Genomic DNA, 15764 nt, shown 5'->3' on the forward strand with positions numbered 1-15764 from the left:
AACTACTGAGAATCATTTTGAGTTGCTACAATGACATTTTAGCTAAATGGACCAGTGTGCTGCATCATTTTTTCACTTTCATTTTTGGGGTGTCTTTGATTTCCCCCCTCTATAGGGTGATCATGTTCATTTCTATCAAATGATGTGGCATCATTTTGTTACTAATACATCACCCACTTATTATCAGGAAACATATTCAACATCATTTTTCCCCCAGTTTAGATCTGATGTGTTTTCCAAGTGTTCCTCTTTTTTTTGAGCAGTATACATCTTTGGGAGTGAGCATTTGGGTTTAAAAAAGAACGTATGTCTTTGGTATTGGATGAGTAAAGAGCTGCGCTGGGCAACCACTTGGCAGCCTGGGGCTACTGTAGGAAGAAGTCCACACAAGCACGCAAGCTATACACACGTGTTAAACAAACAACAGAAGCACTGTAGGATAAAACAGTAGAAGAACTTGGTACATATGTACAGGTTGTACAAAGTTGTGTCTTTAAATACACAGACTGTCTTTTTCAGCCATTTTACCAAACAAAAAATATCAAGCCCTTCAGAGATGTCACCCCACCCTGCCCCAGAATAAGCATCCCCCCGCCCCGCATCCACCACACCACAGCAACACCGCCCCCGAAGGGAGAGAGGAAGGGATACCCCACCCCAAGCCCAACTGCACATCTGAAAGCCCCCACCACACGCATGCTGGGTATCCCACCACACAGGCCCGAAGACGAACAGAGCCCCCAGAGCAACCGACAACACCTAACAGCTGCCAGTCACCGGGGGAACGGCCATAAGATCTGGACGATAGCACACAGTACTCATACGTCACACATACCATCCACAAATACAAAAAAATACAATATGTAATTAGTTAAAAAAAACAACAACATTAAAACCGCCTTCCTTCAACAGGGGAGACAGCTGGGCACAAGCACCCGTGCCCCCACCAAGGGGAGAGGCTGGAGGCATTGTGAGTGAGCGTGTGGTTAGGCTAGTCGCTAGCAGCTAGTAGCTAGCCGGTGTGCTGTGGCGAGGTGTCACTACGCCAGTAACAATGTCAATAAGAATAACAATAACAATGTGGTTGATATGCAGCTCACGTGATGGAAATGGAGCCTTGTTGGCGCTTTTTGGACTTTTTTTTTCCATCAAGCACATTAATTAGCTGCCTCTTTTTTAGCAGTTTTTATGTCTTTAGAAGGCACAGAAAAGAGATGTGTGCTCATGGGCTTTCAGTACTGTGCAATCACGTGATTTGTGACGCAAACAAATTGCTCTTCCAGGAGTTTAAGGGGAAGTGATAAAATAGTGTGACCACACAGGCAAACATTAACAAGCCGTAATAATGAGTCCTAAACAGATAGGACGGGATTCCCGGGGGGGGGGGCGGAAGCAGTCTCCTCCTCCGAACATCACTTCTTCACCCGCGCCATGTGAAGTAAAGCCGGGAGCTCCTAGGGTTTGCTGGTGAGTTCCTTCTTTTTCAAACGATCCCAAATAATAAAGAAGCTTCTGATGTTGTTTGCAGAACGAAGGCGAGTGAACTTTGGCCAGGATGTTCCCGTGAGGAGCCCATTAGACGCACTGCAGGATAAAGCGTTCCTCCGCTATTTGTAACCCAGCAACGGCCTGGATGAATGAACAAAACCCCACCGACACCATCGTTCATCCATTCATTCACCCGTTCGTTCATCCAACACCACTTCTTCGAAGTACGTAAGTAAGATTGTTGTTAGATGTGTGCACCCCCGCCCTCCCCCCACCACATGCTTGAGTTTGACACGCAGCGGTGGTGTTTGCGCATGCGTGCCAACTGGTTCCCGCCCTCTACCTGAGTGAGAGCAGCGCACCTGGATCCAACGAGACGGAAGTTTCCTCAAGTAGGACTCGTTTTTGTTACAGTTTCATCGTCTCGCCGCCAAATAAGTAGAAGAAAGCAGCAGCGGTGCCGGAATGAGGATGATGGCGGCGCCACCTCGCAGGGAGACCTAACTCCAGCCGTCTTTTGTTGATGATTTGGGCTCTGATTCACTGACTCATGGTAAGTGTTTATTTGTTTCCTGCCCGGAAGGAATCTACTTGTTTGCTTTACTGATTTGTGCCACATTTGCATGGAACCTTGGGATTAAAGGCCGCTTTTGGCAGCATCGTTTGGAAAAAAAACTTTAAGCTAGCTAAACTGCTTGTGCTAACTCACGGGTGACAAACTGAAGACCCAAATCACATTGTTTATGTGGAAATAATGCAGAAGAAAAAGGCACTTATTTTTTTTATAACTTTACAGTTTTTTTAGATGTTATATTTATTTTTAACATTTGACTTTATATAGCAGTTTTTTATCGTTAGTTTCTTTATATATTTTACTTGATATATATTTTGCTCTATATAAAGTAAATACCAAAACAAAATTGAAATGTTTTCAAATATTTTTACAATTTTGTATAATTAATTTTGTTATATAGTACTGTTAATAATTTTTTTTTTGGTTTTTAGTAAGTAAAACATCAAAATAAAAAAATCAAAATGCTTATTTTTTCTGTATATTTCTAAAAAATGTTTACATCTTACTTTTTATATCATAGAATTTTTAAATATTTTTTTACTTCATATATTCACATTAAAAATAAAATAAAGACGCTTAATTTTTCTTGCCAAATATATTTCTATATTTACTTTTTTAAACAATATTTTTAGTTTTTACTTTTTATGTAGTACTTTTTACCAGTATTTATATATATTTATTTCATACTGTATATTATATTAAGTAAAACATTAAAAAATCTAAATTTTCTTGCTGCTCAATATTTTTTTTAACAATATTAAATTTTTTTGTAACTTGTTTTGTTATATTGTACCTTTTTTTTTAAAAGTTTTTTTAATGTTTAATGTGTTTACATTTATATTAAGTAAAAAAAAAAAAAAAAATCCAAAAGGCGCATCGTTGTTCCTGCTAAATGTATTCTTTTGTATCCTGTTGAGGGTGAAGCGTGTCTCTGAATGCGGCGCTGCAGAGACTCCAGTCCATCCAAGAAGAAGAATGAGCTCCCTGCGCAGACTGCTCCGAAGGAGACTTCACCCTCTTAAAGTGGCGATTGTGGCGATGGTCTTTGTCACGTTCATGTTCTTCATGCAATGGGAAGTGGGGGGCCAAGGTCCGCAGGAGGACCCGTGGCTCAAGGAGATCAAGCAGAAGCGGGACAGCATGCTGGGCATGGTGATGGGAGCTGTTCATAACTTCAGGGAAGCCATGCCAAAGATGCAGATTAAAGCTCCTGTCCGTCAGAGGGACAGTGCCGACAACACGTCCTGTTTGCCGGGGTACTACACACCGGCCGAGCTCAAACCGGCCCTGGAGAGGCCGCCGCAGAACCCGCTGGCTCCCGGCGCCGGCGGGAAGGCCTTCATCACCGACTCTCTGAGCCCCGAGGAGCAGAAGGAGAAGCAGACAGGCCAAGAGAAGCACTGCTTCAACCAGTACGCCAGTGATCGCATCTCCTTGAGCCGAGACCTGGGCCCCGACACCAGACCGCCAGAGTACGTGGACTTCTGCACCCTTGGGTGTCACCTTTTACCTCCGTCTTGTTAGTGCACGCCAAACATTGCTCACTCCTTTTATAAATAATTGCTCAGCACTCACGCCTGCTTTCCTGCACCTTCATAACTCGCAGGCTGATCGTAATAAGAGTTGTACTCAGTTATCATGGGAAGTCATGGAAATCACAACCAAAACGTGCACTTTTGCACTTCTGACAAAACCTCCAAAATGTGCCAACAAGGCTCCGTTTCCATCGTGTGAGCTGCATAGGAACCACGTTATTATTATTATTATTATTATTATTATTATTATTATTATTATTAACATTGTTACGCCCAAGAACTACCTTACTGCCATAGTGACACCATACCACACTGGCTAGCTACTAGCCGGCTAGCAACTAGCTTCACCACACACTCGCTCACAATGCGGCAGGCCACTAGCCAAAGGTATCACTACATATTAGCTGCTGCCACTTTACTTTAAATGAGCTAACTAAGTATTCCACGTTATCATGGATGCCCCTGTTACTACAGTACACACAGCACGGATAGTTACTACAGTACACACAGCACGGATAGAACACCACAGCAGTGTTCCCATAGGAATGTACATGTGTTCCAGACAGCCCAAATATGGACTAAAACATTACGTAGAATAATTCCATGCGGAAAACAAAGCGAAGGCCAGGTCGTATACAGTGTATAGCTGGACGACTTTGGTCACGTGACTGGAATGGGTCGGCAATGTCGTTTTTGGCTGTCATGGAAAAGACAAGCTGCCACATTTGGAAGCCGTTTCAGGGCACCCGGACGCCTCTTCAGTGTGGATGAAAGGCTGAAACATCAAAATGTTTCCGTGTGGATGCGTTTGAGCGCTACATTGCGCAGACTAATGTGTTAGGCCCGTCGTTTGGTCGTATGAAAACCGAGAAATCATTTTAGTCCAAAAAAGGACTGGTACAAAAACTGAGGTTTTATTGTGCAGTCAAGCCTCCGTTTTCAGACATCAGTTTTTGTATGATCTGGTTTGGATTCTTAAGTGAGTCATGCTGGAATATTACACGTTACCAACCGTTTTTACCCTTTTGGGAGCGTTGCTAGCTTATTCAGCCATCTTGGATGGCACACCTAACAATACTACGATATCCTGTAAGGCTCATTTGGCAAACAACTAGAATTCTCTAAAATGTGTTTCGGGTTCATATTTTTGGGTGTAAATGATTTTGTATGATTCAGTTTTGGATGGACTTTTTGGAGCTCTTTTAAGGAACAAGTGGAACACCAACAAATCTTTCATGTGGCTTTTGGCAGCACTGCTGCTGCATGTCAGCGTGAGGACATGTTGGACATCACAGACTCAGGACTGTTTGAAAAGAGTCAGCACACACAGACACGGGGGGGGCGGGGGCTACCCTTGTAAAAGCTGGACCGCTGAAGACAGATCTATCTTTGTACTGCAGATGTATCGAGCAAACCTTCAAGCGCTGCCCCCCCTTGCCAACCACCAGCGTGATCATCGTGTTTCACAACGAGGCTTGGAGCACCCTGCTGAGGACGGTGTACAGCGTCCTCCACGCGTCCCCCGCCATTCTCCTCAAGGAGATTATCCTGGTGGACGATGCCAGCACTGACGGTAAACGGGTCCCTTTTGGGGGTTTGGGTGGTGGGAGAGGAAGTCCATGAAGTGGGTTGTAGGTAGACGAGTTGCTGGAGCGAACTTTCCTAAGAAGCAGTGAAAGTGTTGGGCTTAGAAGTGAGTCAGCAGCCTGGGGCAGGAAGCAGTCAGTCTTGGGGGAGAGCAAGTGTTGCATATTGGGAACCTGAGAGTTTCTACAAATACTATAGTGTACCGATCCCATGTCTGCGTTTGCCTTCAAACATGACAAAACTAAAATGCTATAAAATGCTAGCAGTTAGCATGCTAGCACCTAGCAAGATACCACTCTGTGAAAAGTGCCAGGGTAGTTCGATAGTGCCCCTACATCATGCCATGTCTTTATTTGCATTTAAACATGACAAAATAAATTAAAATGCTAACATGTTAGCGGTTACCATGCTAGCACCTAGTAAGATACCTCTCTATGTGAAAAGTGCCAAGGCAGTTCGATAGTGCCCCTACATCATGTCATGTCTGTATTTACATGTAGACATTAGTAAATTAGCTAGCATGCTAACACTTAGCATGCTAGCATATAGCCTTGAAGCCCTGGCAGTCTTTTTTCTACAAACTGGTTTGACCAAATAAAATATCTTGCCACACTGAGGATTAGCAGTAAAGATTTGTTTGCATTCCACGAATGCTAAAGTTTTATCCACTCAACTGCTGTCTTTTTCTTCTCAACTTTCAGAGGTGCTGAAGGACGAGCTGGACGAGTACCTGAAAGCTTTGAGTATTGTTCGTGTGGTTCGGCAAAAAGAGAGGAAGGGCCTCATCACGGCTCGGTTGCTGGGCGCCTCCGTGGCCACCGGTGACACGCTCACCTTCCTGGATGCGCACTGTGAGGCCGCACCCCGCATGCCAGACACGTCAACGTGGGTGTGATGGTAATTGCTGTCTTTCCAGGTGAATGCTTCCATGGTTGGCTGGAGCCGCTGCTTGCCAGGATAGCGGAGAACTCCAACGTGGTGGTCAGTCCCGACATAACCACCATCGACCTCAACACCTTTGATTTCATGAAGCCGTCCCCGTACGGCCAGCACCACAACCGGGGAAACTTTGACTGGAGCCTGACCTTTGGATGGGAGAGTCTTCCGGATCATGAGAAGAGGAAGAGGAGGGATGCAACCTACCCTATCATGTAAGCCCGGGGTCCTCTGAACATCCACGTTGAGTCAGCTCCTTTTTAATTGAAGTACCCTGCAGGACTCCTACGTTTGCTGGCGGCCTCTTCTCCATCTCCAAGGAATACTTCTACCACGTTGGAAGCTACGACGAGCAGATGGAGATCTGGGGTGGAGAGAATATTGAAATGTCTTTCAGGGTAAGACGCTGCAAAAGCATCAAAGACTTTCAAATGTTCACTAGACCAGACCGGGGTGGTTCCCGCTTAGTCCCAACCAACCAGAACAAATGGAGCGGCATGTCTTGGTGGAAAGGTGGCCCCAACAAGTCAGGTATGTTCTCCCTGTGACCTGCAGGTGTGGCAGTGCGGCGGACAGCTGGAGATCATCCCGTGCTCCGTTGTCGGCCATGTTTTCCGCACCAAGAGCCCCCACACCTTCCCCAAGGGCACTCAGGTGATCGCCCGCAACCAGGTCCGACTGGCGGAGGTGTGGATGGACGAGTACAAGGAGATCTTCTACCGGCGTAATCAGCAGGCGGGACAGATGGCCAAAGAGGTAGGTGGTATTTATCCCAACAGTTCTTCCTTCTAATGCGCTTCACGACCTCCATTGGCCGCCTCAAGGCAAGTTACAACATATCTTCTCTTCAGCACCGTCACTCCGCTGCTGCACAAGGAAACACTCGAGTCAAAAAGAAAAATGGCCCTCATGAAAGGGGCAGCCTAAAACAGGCCCGTCCAGGGTGTGACCCCATGTTTGTATTGGCCTACAAAACACTCTAAATGCATAGCATAGCATAGCATAGCATAGCATAGCATAGCATAGCATAGCATAGCATAGCAGCAATGAAACATCAGCCTTACTTTTACGAGAAAGTCCAATAATAGAAGTTATTTTAGAGAATAACATTATATTATAATGAATATGTCACTTTTTATATAATTGCATAAAGTTATATAAAATAAAAAAAATTAAATATTAAAGATAAAAGATGTTTTTTTTTTTTTTAAGCCAGAATATTATGAAAAAGAAAAATTAGGTGGTGGAAAAAGTTGTTCCAAGGGAGGGGGGGGGGCAGCTACACTTTCCACGTTTGAGGTTAAATGCTCGGCGGGCCGCATTAAGACGCTTGGCGGGCCTGATGTGGCCTGTGGGCCGCAGTTTGCCCTTCCCTGGAATAAAGTCGTAACTATCGGAAGAAAAAAAAATAAAATCAGCTAAAATGGGAAACGGCTGTAGTTTTACAAGACTAAACTCCAAATATTAAGATGGATGAAAAAGTCAGTCATGAGGGGAAAAAACATGGAATATGAAGAAAAAAGGAGCAAAAATGCTTTGCTTTTTTTGAAATGTTATACTACAGGAAATAACACAAGTTGTAATGTTTAGCAAATTAGCTTGGGAACAAAAAGTCCTAAAATTTAAAAACATCAAAACCGGGGGAAAAGAGCCGAGCGTGAAGTTGTTATTCATGTTTTCACTTGAGACAAAGCTGAGGTGCACTCTTTTCTTGGATAACATGGAAGTTGTTGGCACATCTTTCCAAAATAAAGTGTCGTCCTGCTGACATGTGGTCTCACCGGTGCCATAAAAAGCCCCCTGAATGCCCACCTCGCATTCCTCACACAGTCCTCAGCCCTCGTTAGCAGTGGGGGCGGAGCATCGCTGTCACGTGACTGCTGCTGTTTTAGCCAAAATGTTTGTTCGTCAGTCTTTGTCATCCTTTTGGTGTTTTTATTGACCCCCCCAAGAGAACCTTTGGAGACATCTCCAGACGTGTGGACCTGCGTGAGCGGCTGCAGTGCAAGAGCTTCTCCTGGTATTTGAAGAACGTCTACCCGGAGATCTTCATGGCCGACCTCAACCCTGTCCGCTTTGGCGCGGTAAGACTGGACGCTTGACGCAATCATGTGACTATGACGTGGTACTTCTGTCGTCCCACCTGTAGGTGAAAAACGTGGGCAAGGACTGGTGTTTGGATGCAGGAGAGAACAACGAGGGCGGCAAAGGCGTGATCATGTACCCGTGTCACGGACTGGGGGGGAACCAGGTCAGCCTTGCATCTCCAATCTGGTTTCACCTGTCGATCAATCAGCGCCTCCGTCTCCTCCCCTTGCAGTATTTTGAGTTGTCCACGCACCACGAGCTGCGACACAACATCCAGAAGGAGCTGTGCCTGCAGGGGGGGGCCGAGGGGGCCGTCAGGCTGGAGTTGTGCCAGTACAAGGGCGGGAACACCTTTGCGGGACCCGAGCAGAAATGGGAGCTGAAGGACGTTAGTGTGACCTTTTTATTTCCAACTGAAGCCTTCGGCGGAAGCTCAGTCACACGCTGATGTTCCTTTTGTTGTCTAGAACAAGCTCCTCCTCCTGCCCACACGGAGCATGTGTCTCAGCGCCCGCCCCGAGCATCCCGCCCTGGCGCCCTGCGACCCCACCGACAGCTTCCAGCTCTGGTTCTTCATCTGAGTCACAGCAGCACCAGATGGACTTTTAACTTATTTTACATAAGAAGCGATCAACTAGGAACATGATTCGTGTTTGACAAAAGTATTGGGACAGTTGGGCCATTCCAGAACAGCTGGCTGTGTCCCAAGACTTTTGTCCATGTAGTGCAGTATTAAGCATGGAAAGAAATTCACTTTTTTTTTTTTTTTTTATACACCCAATTTGTGCGCCAAAGAGAGTGAAAGTGAAAATCTGAAACACAACTATGAGATTTGTCCTTCAAATTTCTGTTTTTATGACAATAGATTCTTCCACTGCCCTGATGTCATTTCATTCTACACGGGGGGGGGGCTACTAGTCAGGGACAGAGTCGTACGTCCCCTGGGGGCGGCTATTGGGTACAAAAGGAAAAAAAGGGGGAGTCAATTGGATTACTACAGAGCCCCCGCGGGGATATGGAGAAGAAAAATTGATGGCAAACATTTTTTTTGCAAGCTCTGGCCAGACAAGTGGAGACCTCCACCCCTGGGGGTGATCCAACCACGGCCAACGGTCCACAGCAAGCGGGGCCTTCAGCGTCAGCATCGGGGGGAGAGTTTCTGGCCCTGACGAAAGACTTTGGACAGCAGAAAAGAGATGAATATCTGCTGCCTCCGAGCCTCACTCTCACCTCATCCCACTTCTGACACCACTTTTCACAGCGTTCTACCGCCAGGCCCCCAAAACACTGAAGAAAAACGGTAAGTGAGGGTTTTCATTGTGCAATGAAAGCAGTGCACAAGAATGTGGAGGAAAGTGCAAAAGTACTACGGAAACAATATTTCCAGCCACTTGATCCTTCCCTCTTAATGTCTGCTGCCAGCTCTCCAACCTCAATCATCAATTAGCAACAATAACACAACACAAACTACTAGAAGGCCGCCACCACAATTTGAAACAAACCTCTTTTGACATTTCAAATGGGGAGGGAAAAAAAACACTCACTTCCGGAAGTGACGTTTCGGAAGTTTGGAAAACACTAAAAACAAAATATAGAAATAACGGAATAAAAAAATAAAAGGAATAAAAAACAGATAAACACAAAATAAAGACAAAAATTAAAATAAACACATGAAAAAACTAAAGAAAAATAAGGATAGACATTTAAAAAAAATGACAAAACTAAAGATAAAGAAAAATAAAAGAAAAAATAAAACAAGATAAAAACTAAAACAAAAAAAATAAAATAAGATGAAAGTAATGAAGATAAAAACAATCAAAAGAAAGAAAAATATATAAAAAAAAACAAGATAAAAATAAACAGGTAAAAAAATGGAAAAATAAAAGATAAAATAAAGCAAAACAAGAAAAATACAGCTAAAAATAAATAAAATAAAAACAAAGATAAAAAAAAACAGAACAGCAAAGATAAAAATAAATAAAAGATTTTTTAAGAAACTGTACCGGGCTATATTGTCGTCACGCTGCAATGACATTAGAATACGATATCATCCAAGGATTATACGAGGGTTGCTGGGATGGGCCTGCTTGGGACCCAGAGGGTTGTAGCGACATGCACGTTCACGAGCCTGTGCATCGACGATGGCTTTCTGTCTGACTATACACTCATATAAAGCAGTCATTAAAACTTACCAACCTAACCCTCTAACCCAGTGGTCCCTAACCCCCGGGCCGCGGAAAGAAAAAATAACTTCCATTATTCCTTTTTTGTTGTTTTATTTTGAAAAGTGGCCGGATTCTCTCTGTTACATCCGTCTCACTTGACGCATGTCCATCGTGCGTGTGCTAACTTTCTCTCTACTGCTGCTGTATTTGTACCATTTTTCTTTCACCTCATATTTGGTATCAAATGCTGATACTATGTGGGAATGCATGAAGGTAAGTTTGGATGTCTTATTGAGTGCTAATGTGCACATTTGTCTTAAGTTAATTCATGCTAGCGCTGCCTTTTACCACACACGTCAAACAGCCATGTCATCATCATGGAAACACTTGGCTGGGACTTGAACTGGTGGATGGGGGGTCAGCATTCATTTTGTGCTTTTAATTTGATGTTATTCATGTCTTAGTTTTACACAATACATCATAAATAAGATACATTAGATCGCTATAATGTGCCGGGATTGGAATACAGGATATAACGCCCCCCCGTGGTTGCCTGTTCAGGTTGGGACAAAATGCGCATGACAGCTGGTGAATGTGTTTTTATATGGACATTTTTACATCTTGAAATTTCCACTTTGTGATAGTCTGTGGAGATCCGACTGTGGTTGTTCCTTTCGATAACGTGATGGTTGATGCATCAACTCTACCGCATTCATTGACAGATACGATGGAATAAACATAATGCCGTATGTCCATCCCATAGCGATACTGCCCTGGTATCCGTAATATCATGGATGCATGCGCCCCCCTCTGCTTGCGATCAACGAGGAGGCCGCTTAAAATGGTTTATCTTTAAAAACGCTGAAGAAAACGGCTAGCATAAGGCGTGAGATACACCTCGTCTCCCCTCTATCATCCTGTATCATCCTACAGTAGCTTTGGCGTCATCGTGCACTCCGTGTTCCCGTCCGTCTTCCTGTACACGCCTACGATACGTTCATGGTCCCGCCACCACGGCTGGAGCAGGTAAAGGCGTAGACTTACCAATTGGTTGCCCCGTCTTCTCCGCTGCTTCCAACCACTTGCGGCGCCTCCACTGCTTGTCAACACCAGAATGGCATTTTCTTTATATTCACGTGTCACGAGCATCATAAAAGTCATAAAGACGTGTGTCAAGTGGCATCGTTATCAGCAGCAGCTTTTAACCCTCTTGGTGAGGTAATCTGTTTACATGTTACATGTTTTCACATGGGGCCGCACGGTGGTCTAGTGGTTAGCACGTTGGCCAACACAGTAACAGCCTGGAGATCGATTCTCCCTTGGGCATTTCTGTGTGGAGTTTGCATGTTCTCCCGTGTGCGCGTGGGTTTTCTCCAGCTTCCAAAAACATGCAGGTGACGTTAATTGTTCTCTAAATTGTCCATAGGTATGAATGTGAGTGAATGGTTGTTTATCTATATGTGCCCTGCCACTGGCTGGCGACCAGTCCAGGGTGTACCCCGCCTGTCGCCCGAAGTCAGCTGGGATAGGCTCCAGCATGCTCCCGTTACCCTAATGAGGAGAAGCGGCATAGAAAATGGATGGATGGATGTTTTCACATCATTCCAAAGTGGCAGCAATAATAAGAATTATTATTATTACTAGTAAACTAGGGACAACAGGACAACGTGGATCGATACGACCAGCTCGTCATGCTCTAAAATTGATACTATCAGTACTTTTGATACTTCAGTCATTTGCGGCGATGGCCGATCGTAAATGAAGCCATGTGTGAATTGTGAACAACGTTTTCATTCATATCATACTTCTTAATCATTTTTTTCTTTTTTAAATGGATTAAAAAAACATTTTCACGTATTCTATTTGCTTTTTGTTTAAAAAGAAATAAATGGTTGATTTATTTAAATGAACAAATGAATGTGTTCATGCTATGACATGACTTTTTCAAAGTACTCGCAGCCCCGACAGTGGTCACTAGAGGGCGCTTCAGACTGTCGTCGGGTGAGTCACCCTCGCAGTGACGTCATGATGAAGACCAAATGACATTTATTTCAAAAGCATGTAGAAAATAAAGCAAGCAGCTTTCCGTCTAAACACGTAAAATGTATCATCACGTTGTGCAAAACGTTTGCATTTCACAAAATCTAAAAGATCCCAAATGAAAGTCCAGGCACATGAAGCTTTACAACTCACAATCGGCATTTCAAAAATGTTTAAGATATCAACTATCGACTTAGCACAATAAATACACGTGGCAATATATCATTCAGAATAAATACTGTGAAAATGAAAGATGCAACATCAGCAGAGTGTCAGCCCTCACGTGGAAGCTTTGGCAAAAGAAATCTGCACGAGAAGGGCTTGGCCTGAAACACACACACACACACACACACACACACACACACACACAAGGTCCAGGCTACTCCGCAGAACCAGTACACGTCCAGGAGGACGGCACCGATGTGACTTCCGGTGGCTCGCGTTGGCTAACGTTTCATTCATTCGAAGCTGTGATTGTCATCCTTTTAATGTCAGGCAAACATCAGCAGAACGATTGGCCACGCCTCCAGCTGTCGCACGCAACATATCAGTGCCACGTAGATAAACATTAGCGTGGCGATTCCCCTTTCTGTGCCGTTCAAAGCACAAGCATGTGCACCCGGCAAGTGGTTGATCACATGACTTCAGGTAACCGTGTTGTGTGCTCGCCGTACGTTTCAATCAGAGCTTTTGCAGACGTTTCAAAGTGCGAGTTCATATTTTACATCCCTGTATTGAGGAAACACTTATCAGGTTTACGCCGTTCAAGTACAGGTGGTCCTCTACTACCGACGCGCTCCCATAAAGTACTTAAAAACTACGGAAGAATACCGTACACCTCTGCCACACCGAGGAAGAATAACATCGCTTATTAGTTCACTTTTTACACTTCGCAACGTCTCCCGAGTGGCAGTGCGCCAAAGGAAAGGAAAGGAAAGGAAAGGAAAGGAAAGGAAAGGAAAGTCATCACCGTGGAAGTGAAAATCAACAGAGACACGTCCACCAGTACTGGCCGCCACCATCATGACGGATAAAGATGAGAGATGCACCATATCTTTATTTTTTATCTTTATCTTTATCTTCAAACCAATACTGAGAAGCCATGACCTTTTTGCATCCACTTTTTACATAGTTTGTGCACACCTGGAGACGAATTAGGATTTGACCAAGTGTGCCTTTTGAAATATCCTGACTTTACTACGACCACCACATCACCACGATTAGAGTATGGAGGGGGAGGAGGCCCCCGCCGTGGCCCAGCAAGGTGCACTGTATTGGGGCACATGTGCCGAGCGGCTGGAGTGACGCCACGGAGGTCTGTTTTCAAAGACCGTGGCGCAGGCGTGTCAGGTGGCTGATAAGGTTTTGTGTGTGCTCCATGGGTTTGTTCCCCTCAGTGCAGAGCATTTGGTACCACTAGAACATGAAACATGACAGGCCGTTAACGTCACGGGCAGGAGAAAAAAGGAGCGCTTGATTTGCTCACATGCACAGTAGAGGTAATCTTTCCTTTTTTGTTGGTGTTTTTGGCCAAAGATGCTGATGTTTTCATTGGAGCGTTATGGGAGCTATTTTTAATGTTAATTGGCGATTATGATGGTGCACCCTAACAAAGATGGCTGATGCTGATGAAGGCTGTAGGGGTCATGGATTTGGAGATGTGGGACTGATGTCGTTGTTGTGTTTGGTCTTTCTATGAATACGATACGGCCTTCATGTGTTGCACGTGCAGCGAGAGTTGATGTCGCTGTCGTTATGGTAACGACTAAAGCTCCACCCCCATCAGTCTCAGGAAAGGAAGTCCATGCTAAGCGGAGGACCACCCGTGTTGATAAGACGTGCGTGCCTTTGGGCCTCGGCTTTCGGGTCCAATGTGACCTTTTGTGTGACTCCAAACATCCAAACTCAGGCTTTCTCAGCTTCCCAAATGACAGAAAAGCATCGAATAGTCAGCAAAACAAGCACAATGTACACCGTGGGTGCGCCTTTGTCTCTTCTGTAAAACAATAGCAATGTGTCCCCTGCGATTCCCAAAAAGAGCATGCGCATTATCAAAACTGACAATATATTTACGTGTACACACAATCCTAAGCAATAATAAAGCAACACATTCGACACGTAGACATAGAAAAGTACAATATCGGTTTCCAGGATGTATCAATCGTATGATTGATCCCACGATGGAAAATGAAAGGCGTGACGTCGCTGATGCTTTTTTTTTTTTGAAGGTGAGATGAAGCAAACGGCCAAGAATGACCCCCCCCCCCGAGTGGGCGGGGTTGTCGAGGGTCCTGGCGTGTCTTCACAGGGCGGGTAAGGACAGGTTCTTGGTACTGCTGGCTAGCAAGCTGAGGTCGGGATGTGCGTTGATGTTGACGTTCGGCTGCGGCGGCGGCTCGGAGCTCGCACACGAGCCACGGGGGCTGAAGGGAACGTTATTGTTCAGGTAGTTGTGAAACTGCGTCTGGTTCTGGGACGGGTCCGCAAAATCCACTTGGGACGGCTTGTCCTGCTCAGGTGTGGTGTAATGGGATACATTAGTACTCAGATTACAATGCGTGGAGTATTGTTCCTGATTGGGGAAGACGCCCTGCTGGGTTTGGGGGTTGCCGATTGGCTCTGGGAATGCTAAGGTGTCCCCGTAGGCCTCGCCCGATTGGCTGCTTTGGCCATTTGGGGCGGAGCTAGAGGTGCCCAGCTGATAGTAGTCAGCAGGGGAGGAGTTGATTAAATAAGTGCTTCCGTTCATGTGGTTGTCGTAACACAAGACGGACGCCAACGGCGCCTCCGTGTGGCACGTGTCTGACCTCTCCTCGTCTTCATCCTCGTCTTCATCCTCCTCTGAGTCGCTGTTGGCTAAACTCTGAGTGCTGGAGTCTGAAATGCCGCTGAAAACGCTGCTACTGTCCTCCTCGTCCTCATTCTCCTCTTCCTCCTCATCCTCCTCCTCCTCTTCCTCCTCCTCATCATCGTCATCGTCATCGTCCTCGTCCTCCTCCAGCGGTGCCTCCATCTCGTCCGACGTCTGCAGGTGCACACCGGTGCTTTGGGGAACGGCGTCCGACAGCGTGAAGTCCAGCCTGTGCTGAGACAGAACCAGAGGGTTGGTGGCGGTGCTGTCGTTGCCATGGTAACCGTTGGGGGTGGACGCTTGCTCCTGCTCGCGACTCTTCTCCAGTTCCAGCTTCATGATGGTGTGCAGGAAGTGCGTCCGAACGCGGATGGGATTAAACTCCACTCTGCCGCTGGAGTTGCTGCAGCCTTCCTTGCTGCAGCCGCACGGGAAGGACATGCGATCCACCTGGAGGCACGCAAAGCACTTCCTGTCAGCCACCCCGCCGCTGCACACGC

The 15764-nt window shown here is 45.6% G+C and overlaps 2 protein-coding genes across 6 annotated transcripts in view; one reads left to right on the forward strand and one right to left on the reverse strand.

Annotated features, from left to right (window-relative positions):
* Positions 1 to 1315: 1315 nt before the first annotated feature.
* On the forward strand, positions 1316 to 9086 carry galnt3 (UDP-N-acetyl-alpha-D-galactosamine:polypeptide N-acetylgalactosaminyltransferase 3 (GalNAc-T3)). Of its 4 annotated transcripts, none has more exons than XM_054787134.1 (13): positions 1316 to 1467; positions 1529 to 1716; positions 1903 to 2041; positions 2987 to 3534; positions 4998 to 5170; positions 5886 to 6035; positions 6101 to 6335; positions 6401 to 6518; positions 6676 to 6876; positions 8073 to 8204; positions 8270 to 8371; positions 8441 to 8596; positions 8676 to 9086. In XM_054787134.1, exons 3-13 carry the CDS (start codon positions 2039 to 2041, stop codon positions 8787 to 8789), a joined length of 1932 nt encoding a protein of 643 aa, XP_054643109.1. In that variant the 5' UTR covers positions 1316 to 1467; positions 1529 to 1716; positions 1903 to 2038; the 3' UTR covers positions 8790 to 9086. The 4 variants fall into 4 exon arrangements, with proteins under 4 accessions (XP_054643109.1, XP_054643110.1, XP_054643108.1 ...); XM_054787135.1 differs by having other exon boundaries at positions 1529 to 1712; XM_054787133.1 differs by lacking the exons at positions 1316 to 1467; positions 1529 to 1716 and having other exon boundaries at positions 1805 to 2041.
* Positions 9087 to 12402: 3316 nt separating this feature from the next.
* The window catches only part of csrnp3 (cysteine-serine-rich nuclear protein 3), a 29790-nt gene continuing 26428 nt past the window's right edge, over positions 12403 to 15764 (reverse strand). For both annotated transcript variants that reach the window (XM_054787137.1, XM_054787138.1), the window contains one exon: positions 12403 to 15714. In XM_054787137.1, coding sequence (XP_054643112.1) covers positions 14716 to 15714 — 999 coding nt within the window. In that variant the 3' untranslated portion in view covers positions 12403 to 14715. The remainder of the gene's footprint in view (positions 15715 to 15764) is intronic.

This window comes from Dunckerocampus dactyliophorus, chromosome 9 (assembly GCF_027744805.1).
Source record: "Dunckerocampus dactyliophorus isolate RoL2022-P2 chromosome 9, RoL_Ddac_1.1, whole genome shotgun sequence".
Lineage (NCBI taxonomy): Eukaryota > Metazoa > Chordata > Actinopteri > Syngnathiformes > Syngnathidae > Dunckerocampus > Dunckerocampus dactyliophorus.

Coding starts and splice junctions, on each gene's coding strand:
- galnt3 (XM_054787134.1), top strand. Junction 8,205..8,269: donor ACCCTGTCCGCTTTGGCGCG/GTAAGACTGGAC, acceptor TCCCACCTGTAG/GTGAAAAACGTGGGCAAGGA. Junction 8,372..8,440: donor ACGGACTGGGGGGGAACCAG/GTCAGCCTTGCA, acceptor CTCCCCTTGCAG/TATTTTGAGTTGTCCACGCA.